Source organism: Ptychodera flava, chromosome 5, assembly GCF_041260155.1.
Source record: "Ptychodera flava strain L36383 chromosome 5, AS_Pfla_20210202, whole genome shotgun sequence".
In the NCBI taxonomy this organism is placed as follows: Eukaryota; Metazoa; Hemichordata; class Enteropneusta; family Ptychoderidae; genus Ptychodera; species Ptychodera flava.
The window spans coordinates 47,382,867-47,406,730 of record NC_091932.1 but is presented as its reverse complement, the minus strand read 5'-3'; the positions used below and the strand labels follow the sequence as shown (position 1 = coordinate 47,406,730).

Sequence of the window (23,864 nt, the reverse complement as noted above, 5' to 3'; positions counted from 1 at the left end):
CATGTATACATGTAAAATTCACCGTTTTGTTTACATTTGAATTCTATTGCAAACCAGAACACAAATACACATAAACACAATGCAGTCCATACACGTGACAAGAACTTGGATTTGACATATAAAACAAGAAAGTGCAAAAAAATCATCAGAAGGTCTAGATAATTTGATAAGCTTTCGTGAGGTCAATCTCATCAAACATGCACCGATTGCGTTGCACTTATCCGTAACGCAAACCCAGCAATCTGCACGACGCCCCCTTTCATGAACTTTGCCCTTCGAACCAGGAAATGACCCCTGTAAAATATCTGTATGTGTCGTGGGATCGAGGGCAAGAAGGAAGGGCGCACCGAACATAATGGCAGAGCTGAACTCAGTCTGAAAACACTACGAATTTGGAGAGTTTTGAAGTGAAGACAGTGTACCAGACTATAGTATTGGAGTCATAGACTTCAGGTCAGTACTAAGGTATGTAAAACCTACTGCGTTCTGCCAAACATACATGGTCGTATCGAAAGTTTTGAGAGCATAGCTGAATGTTGTTGGCTTACAGTGCATCTATAGTCGGAGTGTGTCGTGACAATTTACGGCAAACTTCCCTATGTGTAGTTTTCGATTCGGAATAACTATCAAACACAGTATCCGAGGCCATTATTGTTTGATTTAGCAGTCTCTCTCAGATCATGAAGAGAGCTTGTTTATCGAAAGTGAATGGTATTTAAAGCTTGACGTAGGCGACTTGTTGCAGACTATGTTAACGTATTTCCGTGTACTGTGGCCTGTCCTGGGAAATAACCGAACATAGGACAATAGTGTACTTAAAATCCATGGGCGACCTGATAGCAAGGCTAAAAGTCACTCACAAACAGTAGGCGTGCACTCCCTGTTAACGATAAAAACAAAGCGATGACATGTTTAAAGCTAAAAGTTAAAACGCCCCTCATGTGGACAGAGTCTATTCGTTATATAACTGGAACTGGACTTTGTATATGGCTCAGACAAGCAACTTCGGTATAATATAATGGCTTGCAAATCGACTGTTTGAACGTGGCCACTTCGTACTTTGTACACTGCGCTGCCGACACAGCTATTATGAAGGCATAACTTCTCTTTTGGATAAAATGTCGCTAAATATTTAACCACAACAGTTCTCCTACTCTCGTTGGGGTCCTATTACTGCTAAACCATGGCGGTAACCTTCAGGGTCAAACTGAGCAAATAGAGAGACCATGGAGAGTTCAATTGCACCTCCATGGAGAGACCAACCTTGCCTGGAGCACAGTCCCTCCACCATGAATGTACGTGGAGTACAAGCGGCATGCGTTATATGTCAACCTTCGTCACACAGGCGATTGCCATTAGAATCACCTTGCCCGTCACCGACACTGTAATCTGTTAATTAGCATTCTGTGCAGTGACTAACACATTGTAGCGGTACATTCAAACAAAGATTATCCGCCATTAACTGTGAATGGTCAAGTAGGTGTACGCGTAGACAAAGTGCCCAGTGCATTCAAACCAGCCCCTATGATTTGCACCCAGGCCCCACATGGACGATCTGCCCAGGCCCCGTATAACAAGAGTTAGGGCATAGCTCAACAGACTACATTAAGACCTGGGTATCACTATACATGTCTGCCTATGGATTCTAAGCAAGTTTCAACAACCTTTACATTAAAGAAACGGCTGGTACTATGGGGTTTCTTTGAATAGAACTCCAAATCGATTTATTTTGTAGGACGAGTGTGTCACCAGCCATTGCTGTTACATGTAATCGTGTTTACTTGGCGCTATTACTGTGCGCCATGGGTTTCCACGACTTTCGATCTCTTTATGCCGTAGGAAACTTGACACTTGACAAAATTCTAGTAATATCTCTCCTCAATTGCCAGAAATCCGTTTAAAGATGTATTTACAACATTAAAGTCAGTTCTCTGTATTATGGCGGTGTTGTGTGAGCATTCTGTCGGCCAAGGTTTTTAAAAAACAACATATCAAATACGAAAGGCAATTATAGAATATAGCGTGTTTCAGCAGTATGGAAATTAACTGTGCACCGCATATATATCTAGTAATATGAGAAGGATATGTATGTAGAGAGGTTTTTAAAAACAACATATCAAATACGAAAGGCAATTATAGAATATAGCGTGTTTCAGCAGTATGGAAATTAACTGTGCACCGCATATATATCTAGTAATATGAGAAGGATATGTATGTAGAGAGGGATTGAGCATACGTTAAGTAGGTATGGATGCATTCATTAATTGATATATGCATCCATCAATGTATGTCTTTAATTTGTATTTGTCCATTTATTTGGGTTATGTTTATTTTTCAATATCTGTCAAGGAATTAAGCACATGTTCACGAAGAACGCGCCTCGGGGACAGATATTCAGACTCTAAAATTTCTACAATTCCTTTCTGATCTACCACTTTTTAAAGCTCTTGGAGAAAGAAAAACTTTCATCGTCTCTCATCTAACATTCAATTTGTCCCGTAGAGTTAACACAGGAATGGCGGCCATTTTAAATTTAAAATATCGCAATATGTTACTTTGTTTCGCTAGTTTCAAACTTTTCACGTTGATCCCCGATTTTCGTTGTTGATTTGGTAAGAGAATGGCTGAAAGTTTCATTCAGGAAAGTTTGAGCAAAAGTTACTTCAAGGCGCATACTACCTAAAACAAAAAAATGCCTCCCCTAGCTCCTCTGGTTCGGTTTTTCTGGTTGCTCGATGTGAACGACCAACACTTGTACAGAAGTTTTCAGCATTTTTATCGCAATACACAGTCCTCTGTGTTTCTTCCTGATAAATTCCAGACCTATCCGTATATTTACAACTCTGAATGAAGGTTCCCAGACAATGTTCCTTTTGAGGTCGAGGATGCGTAGTTCCGTCGTTTCGACGATCGGGAAAAAATCCTCAAATTAACTTGCAATTTTGTTCGATGTTTATCACAGCAAGGTTCATATAATTATGTCAACGCTCTTGTAAAGCATTCAGTTAATCCACTTTACGTCCATTTTTGTGTGAACTGTCAAAACACCTTCACTAGCTTTACAAGCCAGACCAGGATTTCCAGAAAGCTTCAAAACGGATTTCCTACAGTGTAATTTTCGTATTCATCGGGAGTTGAGTTTAAATTCCTTGTTTTCGACTACTAGACTGCGACTGCGATTGTGTCTGCCCGTTTCAATAAGACGTTAGACAAACAATGTTCTGTTATAGATTTATACAGCGATATGCAGCCAACTTGCCCTGTAACTTCATAGCTGCATGGGAATGTTTCCTCTGCGTAATAAAGTATATGGTCTCGACTGGTGGTAATTTTCATCGTTGGACCGGTCTCTGTTCCTCTGGTATCAGTCACAGGCAGACATTGTTAGCTTTCACAGTTCAGTGAATGCCCTCGAGTAATTTTAAAACCACGGAGGAAAGCCATAGGATTTAGTCGTTGAATGTGGCTACTGAAACTACTTAGTTTGCTGTCATAACTTTGAATATAGATTGTGGAACGATTGCATTTTAAGGGCAGGGGTGTGTGACCTTGCGGCGATGCCTCACTTAACAACATTGTTGCGTCTCATCGGCTAAAATTATATGATCAACATTAAGAGGGGGAAAATTAAAATATTTCATCCAACGCTATTGGATGTGATCTCAAATGCATATACATACAAGCACATTTAAGCATGTGATATTTTTTTAGCTCACATTTGGTTTTTGTGACGTCGGTGCCATTATGTGGGAACGTTTACAGTACTTTGAGAGGGACCAAAGGGCGACAAACAATCATGTACGTGTGATCATGTATGTCATGGATGATGAGGCACGGTAATACATTGCGAGACGAGTTGCCTAGAATACAAATCTACTACTTAGCTTATTCTAATAGGAACCACTTTAACGCAAAATGTTTGAAATCATTAACTTATTTATAAACGTTTTTTGTATCATTATTGTTACAACTACCATTCAAGCGTATTCAACTTTAGTCACCATCAAGCCTGTTATTATTCGGATATTGTTACTATGTCTACCGGGACCATCGTCTTCTTTCTCAGCAATGACGATTTAAGTCTTCGCATTCCCGTTTTAACTTTACCGTTGCCAAGTGGATAATCGACATTGAGTTTTCTAATCAAACAAAGTCTAGTATTAAAAACTTACGGATGTGAATTTTACTCTAGAGATCTGTGCCCCAGTTTGTGACCCAGGCCTTGCCTGTCGTCTACAACTTGTGTATTACCCATCAGCGTTTTGGCAACAAGAAATGGTATTGACGATCATAAAACTGTTTAATCTCGGAAATCGCCACAAGTTCGCTTGCTGTATAGCGAAGATTACAGATGAATCAAATGTCTATTTCCTTAGTTACAAGATAACCTTAGGCTCTGATTTAATGCGGCGATGACCCGAGACTGATCGTGTTGAGTACTGTCGTATCAATTCTGGGATAATGGCATTTCTCAGTTCACAAGCCCTCTTTTACATGCAGCAGTACTTTCTCGGTACGTACACAGTCGTTTGGAGAGCTATTCAGCGCTGGGACTATTCGCCCCATAGACGAGTGTGCAGAAGCGAGAAATACCCGTCTATGGGGCGAATAGTCCCAGCGCTGAATAGCTCTCCAAACGACTGTGGTACGTATGTTCACTGGAAGGGGAAATTTCTGCCCCATTCATCAAAATTAGGGGGCAGACTTGACATTTTAGGGGCAGAAACAACAGCAAATTCACAGGTCACTACACTATGAGCTTGGGTCACCATCATATGGGCGTATTAGCCCTGCGTACAGGTCTGTGTGTTCCCGGCGTTATACGGCCTCCACCACAGCCCTGCAACGGTCCATAGAGGTAACTGGCAAGATTCAAAATGGCGATCTAGGTAAACAACTTTTCCAGTACGTTATGTTTCAGAAAACGAGCGGTTTTTGGACGTTAGGAGAAGTTAATCGCATCTTTTCTGGGGTCGATTAGAAGGTAAAGGTAGGCAGGGAAAGGATTTTGCCCCGATAGAGCAGAATTTTGGCCAAGAGACCGTGTTTTCGTTGCGGTCCGGATCTGGACCGCAGGGTCGCCAGTCATCTCCATAGACCGTTGCATGGCTGTGGTGGAGGCTGTGTAACGCCGGGAACACACAGACCTGTACGCAGGGCTAATGGGCGTATTTGCTTGCTGTGTTTTGTGCGCTATTTTCGCGCTGTCAGTAACTTTTAAAGGGCAGAAAATGGCTCGAAATGCGCACTTTGCGCAATTGCGCAGTCGAGAGAAAACCCTGATGCAGTACATTTTGTTTTGAGCTCTACTTCTCTTGTATGAAAGTTTGTAAGATTCGCATTTCCTAAATGACAGCTTTAATCCATTCCTCATACCTTGCTCCAGGATACGTTGAACGTTTAATCCTGTTTATAGAAAATAAGGTTCTCTGCCATTGTTTGATTAAAGAACCAGGCTGTCAAAATCGCCAAATGCATTTAAAATGGACGCCATGGTTCAGTGTGTTATTAAACTCCGTGTACAATACTAATATTTTTCGGAAACAAATTGTTGAAATCTTTGTTTTCCTGTCATTTTATAAAATAAGTCTCGTCACTATTTAGTGAGACAAAAGGGGAGTTTTCGGTATGATAAGCTCGTAATACGTTTGTTTTTCAGAATAATCCTTTAGCCTGTCTGCACACGTCTATCCAATGTAATACACCCATGTGATTTAGGTAGCTCCACACATTTTTCAAGGCTGATCTGAGGAATCGATCGGGTGAACTTGTTCATCATACTAGTATTGGGTACTCAAATTTACACATTGAAATCGGACAAGTGATGCGTTGATTGAATAAAAATATTAAATGTGGTTAGTTATCTCTTGAATACAGCTCTATATCTAGCCTAAGGTTTTAATAACACTTTTGTGTTATTCAGTGGATGAATTACATAGAGTTTATTCTGTTAGAACATTAGTCATTTAGTGGGTGTTGACATTGCAGACATGCATGTATCAGCTAAATAGTCACACATCAAAACAGCTGTAACTTTTGATGTGCTTAAAAGTATACTTTTTTGTTTCGATATTGGTTTCTTGTCTCACTGTCATAGTCTTGCTGAAATTCGTAGTGTCAACAACGGAATCATAGCCATGGCCAGAATTTATTTGAAGGACAATTGATTTGCAATTCGCCGCACTCAAGTGCGAAGAACAAGTAAATAGTATTGTTTTATGGAACATCAATGATGACAGCCATAAATAGTGAAAATATTTGTCAACAGTCATTCGGGTGATAGGGTAGTCAGTTACCATATTAACACCGTCACGGCAATTTGGTGGTTCAAGGCAAACAAAATTTGAACCGTGTTCTTTATCACTTTCATGCTTGCCTCCATAGTGAAAACGTGATTTTCGAATGGCATTGCTAAAAGTCTTGACGCAAGAAAGCTTTTAAGAAAAACGAGAATCAACTCACTTTTTCAAATAATTTGGCGGTTGAGTGTCAGTACGAACATTGCACTGTGTTTGATAATTTATGCGATATGGTCGATGACAATATATGTACAAGATTGGCATGCTCCAGACTGTATGGGACCCCGTCTCAGACCACGCCTATCCTTGTATACATATTTTCCAATGGAAATCGTGTCTAGAGAGCGTCATGCCTACACTTCTAGGAATTACCGGAAATTCAGCAACTCTACGACCCAAACTATGTACATTCAACACGCCTAACAATAACCTTTTACTTGAGTATCTTCACAAAAGCGTAAGAGAGGCACTGTTCAATTGTGAAATCACAGCCTATTACATACGAAATATCGCAGGCTTTGTAGGTCCTTCGGAATGTGTTCGGTCGACCAGTCCAGTCAGGTCATTTGGGTTTACAGCTTCAAGTCCTATCAATGAATCAACAGAAAGTAATAAACGTCGGAGATCGAAAACTGTTATTTTCACATTAGCCTAAACATAAACGTAAACATAACATCACTTCCCATCAATTCCGACTCTCATGGCCATGAAAAAAATCTTGGAATTCACGAAAATTCACTCTTTGGCTGTCTTAACTTGTCAAAACGTGAGATCTAAATCTCTAATGTAATGATAATGATAATTCAGAAATTTCGGTGAAGTCTGATATCCTAGAGTTTTTTATGTTGTAATACAATTATTTAAAATCGTTCAGCACTGATTCCTTGACAAGTATTTGCATACACTGGGTGATCATTAGCAGTGCTCCTAATATTTCTTATTTATGAAAATATGTTTAGGAAAGCTGCGTTTTATGAAGCTAGCTCAGGATAAACTTGGTATAAGGTTGCAGGAAGCGAAGTTGGCCATTTTCTCGAACCGGGAAACTTCCGCTTATTTGAAACATACTATATATAGTTTTGTCATGCCATCGGCACTCACTTTAATTTAAATTTCAAATATTTCACGAGCACGCCTTTCAGGAAAAGTACGGACGGAAGGAAAATGATTATGTATATTCATTTTAACAATAAAAGTGAAAAAAAAAACCAGTCTCATTCGAAATTTCTGCAATGCGACGTATGGAATATTTGTGAAGAAAATCAACGTTATGAAAAACACCAATGTGCACAAACATAATTGTGTCTCCCAGGCAATCTTAAACAGCGTTCCCAATATCAGCGTTGCTCTGCGTACTAAATCATGTCACATCGAATTGTTTGCTATTGTTTGCTATTGGCTCAGGCTATTTTAAACTCTACAACATACTTAACCGTTGACGTGTATCATTGTTCTCGACAAGGAAGTAGCCTTCATAGTCCATTGTGCGATTTACTGAAAAGATGTTTAGTTTGCAGAACTTTTCAGTAACAGTGGAAACTGTGATAACATCTTTCGTCACGTGACAATTCTTTTAACAACTGTTTATGTAGAAGAACCTGCACCCTCGGAAATTGTTCAATATATGAAATACTTGCCGAACAAAGTGTTAGTGTATCAGACCGCGTTATATGTCTATGGCGATACAGAAGATGCCTTGAATTTAAAGTATGTCTCATCGAAAAAGTCGGTAACTTTTCATATCCAGGCGGATACCGTATATCGAAGGATGCAAACCATAGCTGTTGATATTATTTTGAGCTTCTCTGTACCGCCTATCGCCCGACCCTGGCGTTTCCAGGGCCTCACACGGTATGTGCATGTGTCGAGGAAAGCACGGTATTGGAACAATACAACACTGTAAGAAGAATGAACTCAAATCGATTCCAGACCTTTTCAGTGTAATCTTGTCCGTGCTATTAAATGTTAACGAAGTGACCCATCGATTTAACCTCAGAATACGACAGTGATGGAGGGCATGTCACGTTTCCTTGTCACGTGACTCCAAGTCGATAGCAGTAACAGTGTCGACAGTGTATTGTATGCTCATCCACGGTTCATAGAGGGACCGTAGTTCATCGCTTTAACCAACATCTTTTGTTGGTTCGAATGGACGGTCTGCCACATGTCAGTCGTTCATATATTTACTGAAAGCGAATACGTTACTCCCACGGCACCAAATCCAGGGACGACAGACGAATTGTTTGTCTGGAAGGATTGTTAACAGGATGTATTGTGTGAAACAGATTTCTATTGTGAAGCCGTTTGCCTGACCTTTGGTGACAAATATTCACCAGAAGTTAATTCTAAGACTGTGTCGGTTTGAATACACATTCCCATTCTGAATGTAGCTTTACCCGTCTAAACAAGGTATCGCGTATTCATACACTGTACGATCTTTGATTCGGTATCTGCTAAAGTAAGAGATAGATGGGAATTCTTATATATATATATATATATATATATATATATATATATATATATATATATATATATATATATATATATATATATATATGGAATTCATATATATGTATATATATAAGAATTCCCATCTATCTCTTACTTTATATATATATATATATATATATATATATATATATATATATATATTATATACATATATATATATAATATCATATATATATATATATATAATATATATATATATATATATATATATATATATATATATATATATATATATATATAATATATATATATATATATCCACGCCAAAACGTGAAACTTAGGCTACTTATCTGCAAAGGAAAACAATCAAGAAGTTCAGTTTCACTGACTCTAAAAATGCAGCTATAGTAAAATTGCGTACATTCACCTCTGTAAAAGGTCCCAATAAGTGTAGACTTTTATCAATGCCGACGATGAATCAGTGATGTTGATTTAAAAGTTTGTATGAAAGTTCACTGATTTAACTGTGACATCGTATGGTGTCCATCCTTAATCCCAAGCAATCAGTGTGTGGTTTCTACATCCAGTCAGTAGGTTGTGTGACAAGGCTTTCGAGGCGAGGTGGTGCGTGGACGCACAAACTCGCGTCGTTTAAGTGGTAGCTGGATGATGCACGGTCAGAAAAGTACGGTAGGAAAGTTTTAATGAAACTTGAGTGAAAACAGTCTGTGAGCACGCGTGTCGATTACCACACATTACGTTGTGTGTGTCGACATCTGAAACACTAAATGAACGAATAGGTTGGCATATTCAAAGTTTCGGTACAGAAGAAGAAGGGTCTTGGAACATGAATATAGACGCGTATAATTCTGATCACGTTCATTCAATCCCATAAGTCAGGAAATAAGTTACGGGAACTGAGTGTAGGCGGAACAGATGCGTCGTCATTCAGAACCTCCTGAGAGTGGGCGAGCTAGCTGCTTAGTCAAAAACCTCAAGGAGTATAGGCGAACCAGAGACGCGGCTTAAGAATCCATAAGGAGAGTGGGCGAACTAGATGCTCTGTGAAGATCTTCAGTGCAAAGCGAACAATCTACCTTATCAAAGTGCAATCCGATGGGTGTAGCCATCTCTAAAGATTCTGTTTGAATAGTTTGCCGCATCATGAAACCGGGATCGCAGCTATGTGTATTCACTCCGTTGTAAAACCTTTCTCAAGTAAGTGGTTGCACATCAATGCATGAAATGTTTTTCATGGTCTAAAGTTAATGTAGCGTTCTAAAATAAGGCGTAATTTCTTGTGGAGTTGACAGTGATGCAGTCATTCTCGAGCGACAACTATTCAAATAACCACTTGATGACTTGCTCTTGGCAATAAAGACTCGAAAACGAGGTCATGGCAACGTCTGCGAAAATAGAAAAGCGCTTTATCCGTATTTCAGATAACCATTCGCAGTGGTTACACAACAAGGTGCAACCCTGACTAACTCAGTGCTGGTAGTATGTCTTCCATGTTTACGACACTCAAGACTCATTTTGATATCTATTTCCTGGGTCAGAAACCGATGAGATATATAAAGCGCTTTGGTGAAATTCCGAAGTTCTTACATGTAAGCTGTGTATACAGTATGACTAGTGTGGCATCTGTAAGTGCCAAAGGTCACACGTATTGGCCATGGCTTTTAAAGTCAAGGAAACAAGTATTCAAAGATTTCTGTGTTGGGAACTTGCTGCTCACAATAGCACACTTTCTTTTGAAAGTTCTTTAGGCCTGTGGTATTGCAATATTCAAACTTTCTGACGTATCAGAATAGGGGTCTGTCTCTAACTTGAAAGTTTTGTCATATTGTTATATTGTTATTTTGGTTTGTATTTCTCACCAATCAACATTATTCAAAAAGAGTAATAAATAAAGAGTGACTCTCGTAACCAAATGAGATAGGGTATGGCCAATCTAGCATATGATTTGAATAGTCACTACGATATCGTTAGGATCCGATCACTCAGACGTCACTATTCAAAAACTTTCCAAAAGTCACATGTAGTAACATATTAGTATTTCGCGCCACTGAAATTAATCACTGTTTCTCGCTGTCCACAAAGTGTTTGGGAAAATACTGTATTAAACAGCGCTCTGTGATACTACACATTGCATTTATTGGTATGAGTACAGTCACCGTTTTGCCGCTATTAAGACAATCGACCTTACCAGCATTTTTGTGTCACATTGCGCATGCGTAAAAATGTCACGACGTGTATAGATATTCAGAGAGAGGTTGTCAACTTCATGTTTGTTTCAAGGAAATGCAGTGAAAGTTGTCCGACCAATGAACGAGGAAATCTTTCTTTGGGTGGATTTCATGGAATCGTGACTTACATAGGTCATTAAGGGGAAAATAAATTTGTTGAGCCGTCGACGTCGGGATAGGCGACAGGGTAAGGTACGCGAAATGGGAATTGCCTTCAAACGAATAAGTTCTGCATTCATAATTCGATGTCTACCTTGTACATAGCGTCACAAAACTGATGTCTAGCGATGTCATCTAGGTATTTATTGACTCTAAATCATTTAACACCCCTTATTACTTCGAGTGTGGCCGAATATCTTTGTTTATTTGAGCCAGGTATGTTGGAAGTTTTAACTCTTTCAGCCCCCCTTTCCTCGTATAGAGATTTAACTTTGTTATACAAGACGCCGGGCTATGCCAAATTTGATGCAGGCAGGGTTAAAGGTTACAGTTCGAGTACATCTCATTCATGATAACTCGATCACTGAAATTTCCATTTTGCTTAAAAGCGTGTTATGAGTGACGTAAAGAATGATTCAATATCCGTCGTCAGCAAATGTATGGCGTCACGAGTTTCCGTTCACTCTGATGTCAAGCTTTGTGGCTAGAATCGTGCAGTGTTATATTACATACCAAGGTCGATAAATCAGAACAGTCGGCCACAGTCTGTAATCAGTTTCACTAAATTTATGACTAATAACCCATAATGCCTGTTTTATGATGTTTACGCATGACATGTCACCACATGTTGATGACGTTTTTGCTCATTGAACGGCCATCACCCATTGATGACGTTTACACAAGATTCCTTAGTTATTGCGTAGTGATGATATCTGCACATGAGTTCATCGTGATCCGATGAAATTATCACTTAGCTCTTGCAATGTTTATGTTCACAAACTACAAGGTGTCCAAAACAGACAATATTTTAAGCTGGGATGATCAAATAGTTAATTTGTGCAAGATTGTATCTACCGGAGTCTGTGGTTAAGGTAGTTTGCACCTCGAAAGTGAAAGACTTAAACTTTTGCTCTAACTTTCCTCAAGGAATCTTTCAACCATTCTCTTTCAAAATCAAGAATAAAAATAGGGGGTCACCGTGCAAATTTTGTCACTAGAGAAACAAATTACCCAAGATTTACCGATATTAGAAATTCAAAATGGCCGCCATCCCTGTGTTAACTCTATGGAGACAAATGGAAATTTTCGAATTTCGAAAACTAAGCCGGTGAAAAGAAGAGAATTGTAAAAAAATTGAGAGTCCGAGTGTCTGTCCCCGTGGTGCGTTCTACCTTGGTCGAAAGGAATGTACTTTTTACAACGCTTTATTCCTGTCTATAATTGACTACCGTTGTATTGTTTAGACCAACACGTGTAAGAGTAATCTCCAAAGATTGTGTAAACCATAAACAGTAGAGTACTGTCTATGTATAAACAGCAGAAAAAGGCCGAGAGGGTAATTCTCGGAGTTGACATGACCTTTCTCTCTCGACCAATTTTTAGTCAGTTTGCATTGGTTGCCCATTGATTTTGTATATTCCACTGCAGTTATGACTTTCAAAGCTTTAAATGACTTGGCACCAAGTTACGTGTGAACTATTTCGACCTCTCTCAGAAATGAATCGTTTAAATTCTCCCAGCGCTAGTTATGGTAACCTTTACCGACCAATGTTTAGGACGGCCATGGGTCAATGATCATTTGCTTATCATGCTATAAAATTTGGAATTTCATTCCCCATCTATTCGAAACTGCAATGATTTGTCGACGTTCAGAATTACTTAATTATCCTTTCATGGAACATTATAATGAAGGCCTTAATCGTATACAGTCACCTGTAATTTAAATATGGCCATATACAGTCAAAGGGGCGTTCCTTGGTATTCAAAATGCCATGTGAGGGCGCTGTTTTTAAAAAGCGGCCACCCGCTTAAAATCTGTGATTGGTTAGATTTTCTCTTTCCATGGTAACTGTGGCAAAATTGGAACAGGTGACAGTATACCTTTAATCGTGATTAGCCTGTTATTTATTTATTTATTAATACACATATTAATAAATAAATAATTATAATGTTATTTATTTATTTATTAATACACATATTAATAAATAAATAAATAAATAAATAAATAAATAAATAAATAATAATGATGATGATGATGATGATGATGATGATGATGATGATGATGATGATGATGAAGATGTCGGATTGGACATTATTTTTCCATTCAAGTTTATTTGACGTATCCGAAGAGTCAACATTGCTGATGCATTTTTACCATTATCTGAAGCAGTTAGCAAAGCTGTGTTAAAGTCGGTGCAGAAAGTGTCGTGTGCTAACTATACATGTCTGGTTTTCTCGATGACGCCTGATAAAATGTAATATTATATTTTCCCATTTTTTTATGCAGATATTTTCCAGCAGGTAATCAGTTTTACTTTTGAAGATGGGTGGTAGTCATAGTAAGGCTGAGAAAAAAGAAGCGAAAAAACGGAAAAAGGAGGAGAAGAAGAAGCGAAAGAGCAAGAGCTTAACTGATCTGAAGTTGGAAAACCCAGGAATTCTTACACTTCAGAACCTTCCAACCTAGGCATGCAACCGCCCTCACCGACCAAATCAGAACCGGAAGGTGAGAAGTTCTCAAGATTTTTGCATTCGTTTTAATTTCTTTTCGGGCATTATCTTCAAAGCTATTTAAAGTTAATCATATGTCGGACATGCCTTTCAAGTCTATTGCATGTAACAATGAGTGTTGTGCCTTCGGGGGTTATCGAGATGCTGAATGAATCAGACGTCTAAATGATTTTCTCGCCAAGTAGTAATCAGTAAACGATATAATCACCTATGCAAAGATACTTGGAAGTTGACATTCCATACTGAAACAGAGAAGAGCCTTGTTTTATGAGTGAACGAAACTAGATCAGGTGCGAGTAACTTCCGCGCTAGATCGCTGTGGTGTTTGGCATCGAATAACACGCAATATACTCAATCATGTTTAACACGAAGCGATCAAAATCTCGCGGACGGGGGGATCGCCACCCGTCGAAAAACCAGCAATGTACTCCAGCAGGTAAGAGTACATTAGTGACAATTTTGATTCACATCATAGCTTTCGGCAGACAACGTTTTGGATTATCAGTTCAGAGCATGTCCAATACCTCGGAAACGTTGTCCCGCGTGAGCTCCTCTACTGTACATATCACGCATTAACGTTAACAATTTTGGCGGGAAAATAACGTTCGTTCCACCTTCTCTTTCAGCTACGATATATGTCGGCCTGTACGATTACGAAGCGAGGTCGACCGATGACGTCGCCTTTATGAAGGGAGACCGACTTCTCGTCACGGACAAGAGGTCAGATGTTTTTTCAATGAAATCATTACTAAGGTTTTTTAACATGCATTTTTTACTCGGTGGACTTTGTTCAGTTTCACAAAATCGGGAACTGAGAGACCAGTTTTTTTGAAATTTTATCGTTGCAGAGTACGTGATATACGGCTCAAAGGGTCTTCGTTATCGTGCGATTGTTTACTTCAAGAAGCGGCAACAACAACTTAACAAGTGATAACCAAAACAAAATACAAATACCAAAACAGTAATAGTGATAGTTATCACGCCTTCCTCATATTTGATAGATATCGAATAATTATGAAAATTACCTCTTCTTTTTCTGATCATGATACAGCGCTGGTGATTGGTGGATGGCCCGTCACCTGACCACAAATCATGAAGGTTACGTGCCTAGCAACTACATTGCAGAAGAAGTCAGCATAGAATCTATGGAGTAAGATGCATTCCGTTTGTAATACACATTTTTCATTAAAATAACTAAAAGTAGATTTGATGACATGAAGCTTCGGTTTCTAATTTGCCGAGTGACAGATCTGTCGCACACTTCATGGGTGATTAACCACTCACCATTTAACTGGTTCAACTTAAGCACTGAAAGCCTTAGGTAGAAACGACAAGATTTCAGGGCTTGAAATGCTTTAACTGGGATTACTGGACGAATAAATCCGTTCTCAGGAGTTTAATGATAAATTGAATTCAACTTTCACGATTTGGTTTTTGAGATTTATTTGAGCACGGTAGGCAGAAGAATTGAGACTGTTTGCCATACCATTTTGGAATAAGGAAACGAATACAAATATGATTGGTAATTCTGTCAAATTTTCAAGAGAGTTCTGGTGCTTGAATATGTATAAAATGAACTGAAACCATTTGCTGGGTATTGTTTGAAGAGATTTGTATATTTAGTTTGCGTAAGAAGTAATTGAACCCCAGGTACATTGACATAACACTTCTCTCTGAACAATTATCCCCACGAAGTTGCGCTTCTCTCCGAACAAAGATCCCCATTAAGTTAGAGGGTCTTTTATACCTGATATATGCACAATTATCTCATGTTGTGTTATCATTTTTCAAAAATTGTATAAGATTTAGAAATTACTAAAGATAAATGAGTTCTCGGGTCACAAAATATAAAACAATTGATGGCGCCCATATTTGCTACTTATCACTCTTATGCGCAGGGGAAATGCCCGGACTACTTTTCAAAGGTTTATTGCAGTATTGCAGGCGATAGTTTACTAGGGTTTCAGAGACAAATGTTTCAGATAAATTGATTTGTTGGGTGACAATTTCAAGTGTCCGACTTATCAATTTCGGTCGCAGGTTTCCATGGGAAGTGAAATACCATCGTTTGTCATTTAGTTTCGAGAATTTCTCTACAGATAAACTTACAATCAGAATGTGATCTCTCTTGTGTTTCTTCAGCTGGTTCTATGGAAACATTCCTCGAAGAGATGCAGAAAAGAAACTGAAGGCAACAGGAGGCATGGCGGGAATGTTTTTAATAAGGGAAGCAGAAACCGCTAAAGGTACGTGAAAACAGCAGTGATGACGTCATGAGCTGTCTTGTATGCTGATACTATAATGCAATTATGACCATGAAATGTGTACATTTTGATTCACAATTGTCAAAGCCAGTGGTAGCTGTTTTTTGACAGGGATGCGTTTATTTTGCATCGATTCTATTATCGTAGTTTTGCGAGAAGTGAAAGAAAAATGACAAAAGTTATCAAACGATGGCATCTGCTCCTTGAATACCCCATAAAGCACGTAGGCGATTGCTGTTCCATATCCGATTCAACTTAAATTCCAGATAACATTCCGGTGTCAATAAATCGAAACCTGATCAAAAGAGAGAAGTTGCAGTTGGTTAGTTTGCAATTCAGTTGCATACACACATACTCATAAGTAGTCTCCGATGTGTAAATGAGTTTTGACAAATGTTACTTTAATATTATCACAATACCATCACTGCAAACACTCGAACTGAGCTATGATGATCAACTGCACAAGAATGGCGTTTGTTATGGGGAAGAGATCAGTTTATGGATGTTTACGTGATGTTTTTGCATCCAGTTTTAATTGAGAACTCATTCCCTATGAAATGTGTAACGATTACTTAGAGTTTAGGACTTTTTACACTGATTGAACGAATTTGTGCGCTAGTAAGTTAGAATACACCTCGGGGACAGATATTCGTACTCCCAGTTTCTTACAATTCTTTACGTATAGGGCTCATGTTTAGGCTCGTGGAGTAGAAATATTTTTCGAGATTTGAAAATTTTATTTTTCACATTTAACACAGCAATGGCGGCCATTTTGAATTTCAAATATCGGGTTGAAATGCTCGGTAATTAGTTTCTCTAGTTCCACACTTTGCACGGTGACCCCGATTTTTTTTTCTTGATTTTGCAAGAGAATAGTCGAGAGTTTCATACAAGAAATCTTGAGCAAAAGTTTAAGTCGTTTACTTTCCAGACACTCACTACTTTTAGAAATGTGATCCGCTGCGACATCACAGGTGGAAACATCACCTGGATGATTCGGTCATAACTGACTGCGATGAACGGTATCTTGTGGACGTATTTGAAAACTCATTACAATGGAAACAATCTGTTCTTTGACAGGTGCCTACTCTATGTCAGTGCTCGACTATGACGTCACCAAAGGTCACAGTGTCAAACATTACAGAATCCGAACTATGGATAATGGTGGATTTTTCATCGCTGCTAGAGCTGTCTTTCCAACACTCGCTGACCTTGTCAAGCACTACCAAGGTACAACTTGCAGCGCTATTTATTGGGAAATCCAAAAACATTATGTATCGCTCTAACATGCTGATGGTACTCTGTATAGTTGGCTATTAAAATGGTATTGATTCATCTGCGTGTTTGATTGGCCAAGCTCTCTAAACGAATGCAATTTTACCCTATTACACGAGTCTTTCCTGCAATGTTAAGTATACTACCCTTAGTTTTACCCTTTTTTAGATAAGACGGCATATACGGGCGAAAACAGTGTCTAAAATGTTCTGTGAGAACAACGGGAGTGTACAATTCAGGCCACAACACATGAGGCAATATCTCGGCATTTTATCTACTGTGAACCCTGATCATCAGATGGCCTATGACGTAATACGAGATTGACCTCAGAATAAGGTTCAAAGGTTTTGACCTAAAAATGACCCGTTGACTTAAACACATTTATGATAACAAAAACACGAATCTATGATATATCTTTATCTGACAGCGAGTGCGGATGGTCTGTGCACACGACTAACCGAAGCTTGTCCCAAGGACAATCCGAACACACCAGGTCTTGGCTATGATAAATGGGAAATACCACGAGAATCGCTCACTTTGGTTAAAAAGCTTGGTGCAGGACAGTTTGGCGAAGTCTGGCAAGGTACACTAGTACTAGCTCTCATATTTTCATCTACAATTCGTCCATAAACTAGTTTTGAATCCAGATAAAAAGTTCTTCACTTTTTTAATTTCGTGAGTCATAATGGTAAATAAATTAACTGATATTGGACAGGTCTGATGACGTCATGATATGTGGAGACGCGCATATCCAATGCAAAACCCATATCTCTATGATATCATCAACATACGACAGCATGTATTTATTTAATGTTGGAAAATGTATGAAAACTTATGTGAAGATCATTTTTTGCTGCAAAGTGCAATAATAACCGTTTGCAACTAGGTTGTTATTTTCATTGTCGTTGACGTTGTCGTTGTTGTCGTTGTTGTTGTTGTTGTTGTTGCTGCTGCTGCTGCTGTCGGTTGTGTCCCAGACACGCTTATTGCTTCTAGTTGTTCAATCCAATGTCTTGCATTCTATTCCATGTCAGGTATGTGGAACAACGTGACCAAAGTGGCGGTAAAGACACTGAAACCGGGCAGTATGTCGCCCGAGGCATTTCTTCAGGAGGCTAATGTCATGAAACGATTACGTCACGATAACCTTGTAAATCTATTGGCTGTCTGCTCAGACGCGGTAAGTGTAGAAATCGAATCACGTGATGATACTTCAGAAAATGCCAAATATGATATACCTTTATTTTGTACCTTATTTAAATAACATCTCATGTGACAATAGAACATTTCCTATACTCTAAGTGGTAACGCGATCTCCGTATATCTGAAGACATCAAGTTTTATGTCAGTGGTTGTTGACGGTGGCTCTTCACACTTACTGTGCATTAGTTCTGAACTCCTCTTCTTTATCGCTGTCAGGTGTTCCATTGTAATTTACAATCCAGGAAAAAAGTTGATACTAGTTGTTTAATGAGTTTTGAAGAAGAGAAATCTTTTACCATTTCTGAACATCGTTTTATATCTTTTGACAAAATATTCCACAACCGCAATGCTCTTTAGTTTCCTCATCGCTCTAAATATTGATCGGATGTATGAAAATTCCTAACGCCATGGAATTCTGTCAATTTTTGACAGGAACCTATTTACATTGTCACTGAATTGATGGTGAACGGCAGTTTACTGGATTACCTGAGGGACGGCCAGGGTCAACATGCTAAACTACCAGACATGATAGAAATGTCCGCACAGGTGAGACTCTTTCGTGTACATGCGGTAGCTAAGCAGTTCCAGCTTGGCATGGGTCGTCAGCTGGGCATTTCCCGGTGATTTTTTTACGCAAAGCTGTTTTACGCACACCTACAGGTCATATGGTTTTTACACAGCGTTGTTGCAATGGCCTGTCGTCACCTCAGCGCAATCAAAGTTTCGCTGATCACTGTTTTATAGAAATGTTGAAAAGCCAGCTCCTGCAACCTAAAGGAAATGTGTGTCAAAAACCAGAGGCAGTATGCGTTTCTGAGCATATCATTGTTCTCTCGATATGACTTGTTGGTCAGTTATTTCAGAGACCATAGAGACTGCACCCAAGGTTAAGGCTGTTTGTTGTATCGAACTGTGATCTTGCTCGTTTTCAATGCGAACGTTTCGGAAAAACACCGTCGATATATTTTACCCATCGTGTAAAACTTAATATTGACGTCAGTGTGAAAATAGTTTAATGGGCTCTGATCCAGGACATGATCACGTGACGATCTATGCCCTGCAACGTCACCTGCAATATAATCAGAGGTTCTGATTTATTACACAAGCATGATCTTGAACCAAGGTCATGTATGTTTTCAGTCCTGACAAAGTTAAAATCTTCCTCCAAGCCTGACTCATTTGTTTTGCCAGTGTTTATGTGTGATGAAAGAGAATGTGTAGTAGTGAAATAGAGGCGTTTTGTCATCTCAAAAAATTTTTACACGGACCATGGCATTAATGACAACTGATTCAATTTTCTGTTTGCAAGATTGCCGCCGGAATGGCGTACTTGGAGAGGGAAAATTTCATTCATCGTGATCTTGCCGCCAGGAATATATTGGTCGGTGACAAAGTGGACTACAAAGTCGCTGATTTCGGTTTATCGAGATTGATTGAAGACGAGTACATAGCCAGAGAAGGTAAGAACATTCCATCCATCCGTTTTGTGCTGCTGTTTTACCATTCTTTGTGAAATAGAACATGTAGGATGAATAGTAAAATAATGTTATACTAGCATTTGAAGTATGGTCAGAATCTCAAGAATCTAACTTAGAGGGCGTACACTAATTCAACGTTGCAACATAATGAAATGTACAAAGAAGTGTATATATATATATATAATATATATATATATATATATATATATATATATATATATATATATATATATATATATATATATATATATATATATATATTATTAATTCTAATAATAATTAATGAAGTGAAGTTGTTAGAACTGGACGTTTGTGTACTAAATTTTTCTTATATTGTGTCTCCAAGGTGCTAAATTTCCGATAAAATGGACGGCTCCAGAAGCGGCGCTCTTTAACCGTTTCACTATCAAGTCCGATGTTTGGAGTTACGGAATCCTACTCACAGAAATCGTCACTAAGGGAAGGATGCCTTATGCGGGTAAGACTTTGTTTGTTTGGCCTATTCTCAGACTGGACGTGGGATTAGAAAAGTAAATAGTAACCAAACCAAACTATGGTGTCGTGCACGTGATCACCAATAATGTTGAGACCATTTGTTGGTTCATCTGACCAAAGCTTGCAACTAGCTATATTTATAAACGAAGTCTGTCGACTGCATGATTTAAATAACAAAGTAAAGGACTTTTTGAGTTGAAAGTGAGTATTATTACATATTTCAGATTAATCCAGTAATAATAAAATTAATTTGCATTTTTTTATTGCACGTGTTCATTACGTCATCATGAGTCAACTAAATATCATTTTCTCACAAACCAGCAGTTTCAGAAATCTAACCATTAAAACATCCTTTTTACCCACTTCAGGCATGAACGGTAGGGAGGTACTGGAACAGATCGAACGCGGTTACAGAATGCCAAAACCAATGCACTGTCCTGACAGCTTGTACGAGATGATGGAGAAGTGTTGGGCCAAGGAACCCTTTGATAGGCCAACTTTTGAATTCCTGCACGGCTACCTGGATGACTACTTTGTTGCTACGGAGCCAGGATATCGAGAGGCGGACGACTTGATTTAAAGTAATTAAAACGTCCTCGTCTCCATGGAGATTTGGAATTGCAAGAGCAATCTTGCCTGGCTTACCATTTTCATCGATAACGTATGACTACATTCACAACATCTATGTAGACACTAAAATAATGTTCTGATTCCAGAACCAATCTCAACTTACAACAGATATATTTTAAGTTAGCAAGTATTTAGACAATATGGTACTGTATTTACTTATCACTTGTCATCCATCAATAATTTATGTGGGATCAATCTACAAAAGAAGTTTTCAAATAGGTCAGATCTGTTCAAAAGTGAGCTCCTCTCTGATTTTTTTACGATATTGAAAGTGTAATTATAAAGTATAGTCGGCAATTTGTATGTATATGTTCAAGCTTGATCGAAAAAAGTTCGAAATTTATGTCTTTTAAGGACTTTCGAATTCTTCTTTTTATGAATTTGTTATCGTTTTATGCAGATGAGCTCAATAAGCCGTTAATAAGAAGACAAGATAAGTTTGAATCCTGAAACCGATCAAGTAGCTATTTTTTTTAAATGTATTACTTTTACCCACACTTTCCTCTGTGCCAGTTACTCCAGTTAACCAAGGTTGAGATACAACACATTCATTCAGTGCCGCCAGGACAGATAAAGATACACGTTGTGGCATAGACTTTGTAGCAAGTATACTGTCTACATTTGTCCAGATCTTACCTTCCAGTAATTAAGAATGGTTGATGTGAGGGGCGATAGCTGTAACTGTACATTAGATATTATTGTCTTTCAAGATTTCTTCTTCTACCCAAATTATAGTGAAATGAAAAGTATTACCTTCATAAAATACGCATTGCGTATACTCTACAAAGTTGTGATGATAAATGAATCATTGTGTAGACAAAAATTCACCCGTCAACGTGTGATATTAGAAACGTATAGATCGTCGTTACTTGTTTAATACAAGTCATGTCAATATGATTTTAGAGATGAACAAGATGCTTGTTACAGTTTTGTAAACGGTTATGACTTTGAACAGACTTTTTATTGGGAGGGGGGGGGGGGCGATTTAAAAAAAAAATAACATGATAGTGTTTTTGATAAAAATATACAGCTTGTATTCATTTTCACTCAACGTTACATTAATTTTAGTTATGATCCGTTTGATGGTTTTAATGTATATCTGATGGATTTTAAAGTTTACTATCATGGCTATTGAGACATTATCGGCTAGACCACTGAGTAGAAACCGACCGTCTGACCACCATCCTAACGGCATAATAGTACATTGTATTTGTTTATGCTGGCCATGGTAATGTCTCAAGTATGTTCATTTATTATAGGAAAATAATTGTTTGTAAAGTGTAATCGTTAAACACCAATTTTATGACTTTTCAACAACTCTAGTCTTGATTGCAATCTATGATTTAGATAGCCCATAGATTTTTCATGCACGTTTTACTACTAAATCACTACGTAGTCTTGTATCTTATCTGACATTTACGAGCATAGTTTTTAAATTTTTAACCGCAAACGCTGCCAATCGAGAGTTTTGTGTCCATGTTTTGGGTACAAACTTGGAAATAATCACAATAAGGGAGAGCTATGTCTTCAGAAACAAAAGGGATTTATGGGTTTAGCATTTTATACCCAAGCATTGATATTAAAAGGCGTGTCGTATCTCTTCTCAATTTTCAAGCAAGCATTGTAATTAAACGATGATAATATTTACAACAGACAACTCTTCGAAACAATAGTTATTAATTATACACACGTTTAATTGAAATCGCTATTTCTGTAATTACATGCCATATCTATCAGTTGAATCTTTTTTTGTAAAATACAATGTTAAAAAATGTGTTTTCTTTATCTTTTTACCTCTTTTTGTACTCAATAGAAGTAAATACTGTCACTGTCTACCTCAGAATGATAACAAACAATTCTGAGAAGTTATTAATAGAGTTCAAAATTGCAGTGATTTTAGTTTTCGAAATGTAATATTGAAATGCTAGCAAACATCTATCAGTACAGCATAGTGACCAAATATCCAGCTATCGACATCTATGTAGCTAGATTGTTTAATGACAATGACAACGCTACTTTTTATCCGTTCTTCAATTTTAGTTAACTTGACAGACTCTTCCAGAACTCACTTCTTCTTTTCATTTTGTTGTAATCATCAGTATTTATCAAACGGCGGTAATGCGGCGCAGTCGTTCAAGAACCCTAGGATGTGATCTGCCGTTAAGTATCCTGTGTTTCGTTACGGTTCTGTTGTTTTATCGCCACCATACATTTCGTGCGTATTTATCGCATCGATAGATGTAGCATCATCAGTCAATAAGTTTTCCTTGTTCGGTGACTGTGCTTTTGATTGCTCAGTTTAGGTTCGTGGAAAGGCTCAATGCCAGTTGAGAAAGTCCTGGATTTTGTCTTGAGATTCCTTTCAGTGCGACAAGTTCGGAACTTTGACTTTACAGTTGGTTGACACGAGAACAAACTGGTGATGTCAAAGTTGATAACATGAACTTAATTGAATAAGAAATCGATGGCACACAGGAAACTCTGAAAAATAAATCGACTATAGAAGTTCACGTGCAGCTAAAGACTTTAACAGCAATTGTGAACATTTTTGTCTCCATAGTTACCATCTGCTCCTAGTTTTATGTCTGCTGTTTTGAATGTAACACGATCCCTACTCTACTAGCATACTGGGTCAGATATAGGTAGAATTTGCTTCGGGTGCCTACATATAAGTGTCATGTTGGGTCAAAGCATTTTTGGTGATTGGTTGGATGGAAATTGGACAGGTAAAATTTGTTTTCGTGTCGGCACTTCGAAAGCAACTCAGAACGAAGCTTCTTTAAAAGGTTGGACTTACCTGTATTTATCATGAATAGTGTCTTTAGATGATTGCATTTCTTAGACACATTT

At 38.2% G+C, this 23,864-nt stretch overlaps 1 protein-coding gene across 2 annotated transcripts; it reads left to right on the top strand.

Annotated features, from left to right (window-relative positions):
• Window positions 1-314: 314 nt before the first annotated feature.
• LOC139134142 (tyrosine-protein kinase yes-like) lies at window positions 315-22,692 on the top strand. 2 transcript variants are annotated; one of them, XM_070701062.1, is made up of 12 exons: window positions 315-453; window positions 13,446-13,664; window positions 14,296-14,389; window positions 14,721-14,819; window positions 15,812-15,915; window positions 17,014-17,163; window positions 17,636-17,791; window positions 18,243-18,388; window positions 18,844-18,957; window positions 19,721-19,871; window positions 20,236-20,367; window positions 20,753-22,692. In XM_070701062.1, exons 2-12 carry the CDS (start codon window positions 13,628-13,630, stop codon window positions 20,962-20,964), a joined length of 1,395 nt encoding a protein of 464 aa, XP_070557163.1. In that variant the 5' UTR covers window positions 315-453; window positions 13,446-13,627; the 3' UTR covers window positions 20,965-22,692. The 2 variants fall into 2 exon arrangements, with proteins under 2 accessions (XP_070557163.1, XP_070557162.1); XM_070701061.1 differs by having other exon boundaries at window positions 317-465.
• The last annotated feature ends 1,172 nt before the right edge of the window (window positions 22,693-23,864 follow it).

Coding starts and splice junctions, on each gene's coding strand:
- LOC139134142 (XM_070701062.1), top strand. CDS start 13,628: ATGCAACCGCCCTCACCGACCAAATCAGAACCGGAAG. Junction 14,390..14,720: donor CTTCTCGTCACGGACAAGAG/GTCAGATGTTTT, acceptor ATCATGATACAG/CGCTGGTGATTGGTGGATGG. Junction 19,872..20,235: donor CGAGTACATAGCCAGAGAAG/GTAAGAACATTC, acceptor TGTGTCTCCAAG/GTGCTAAATTTCCGATAAAA.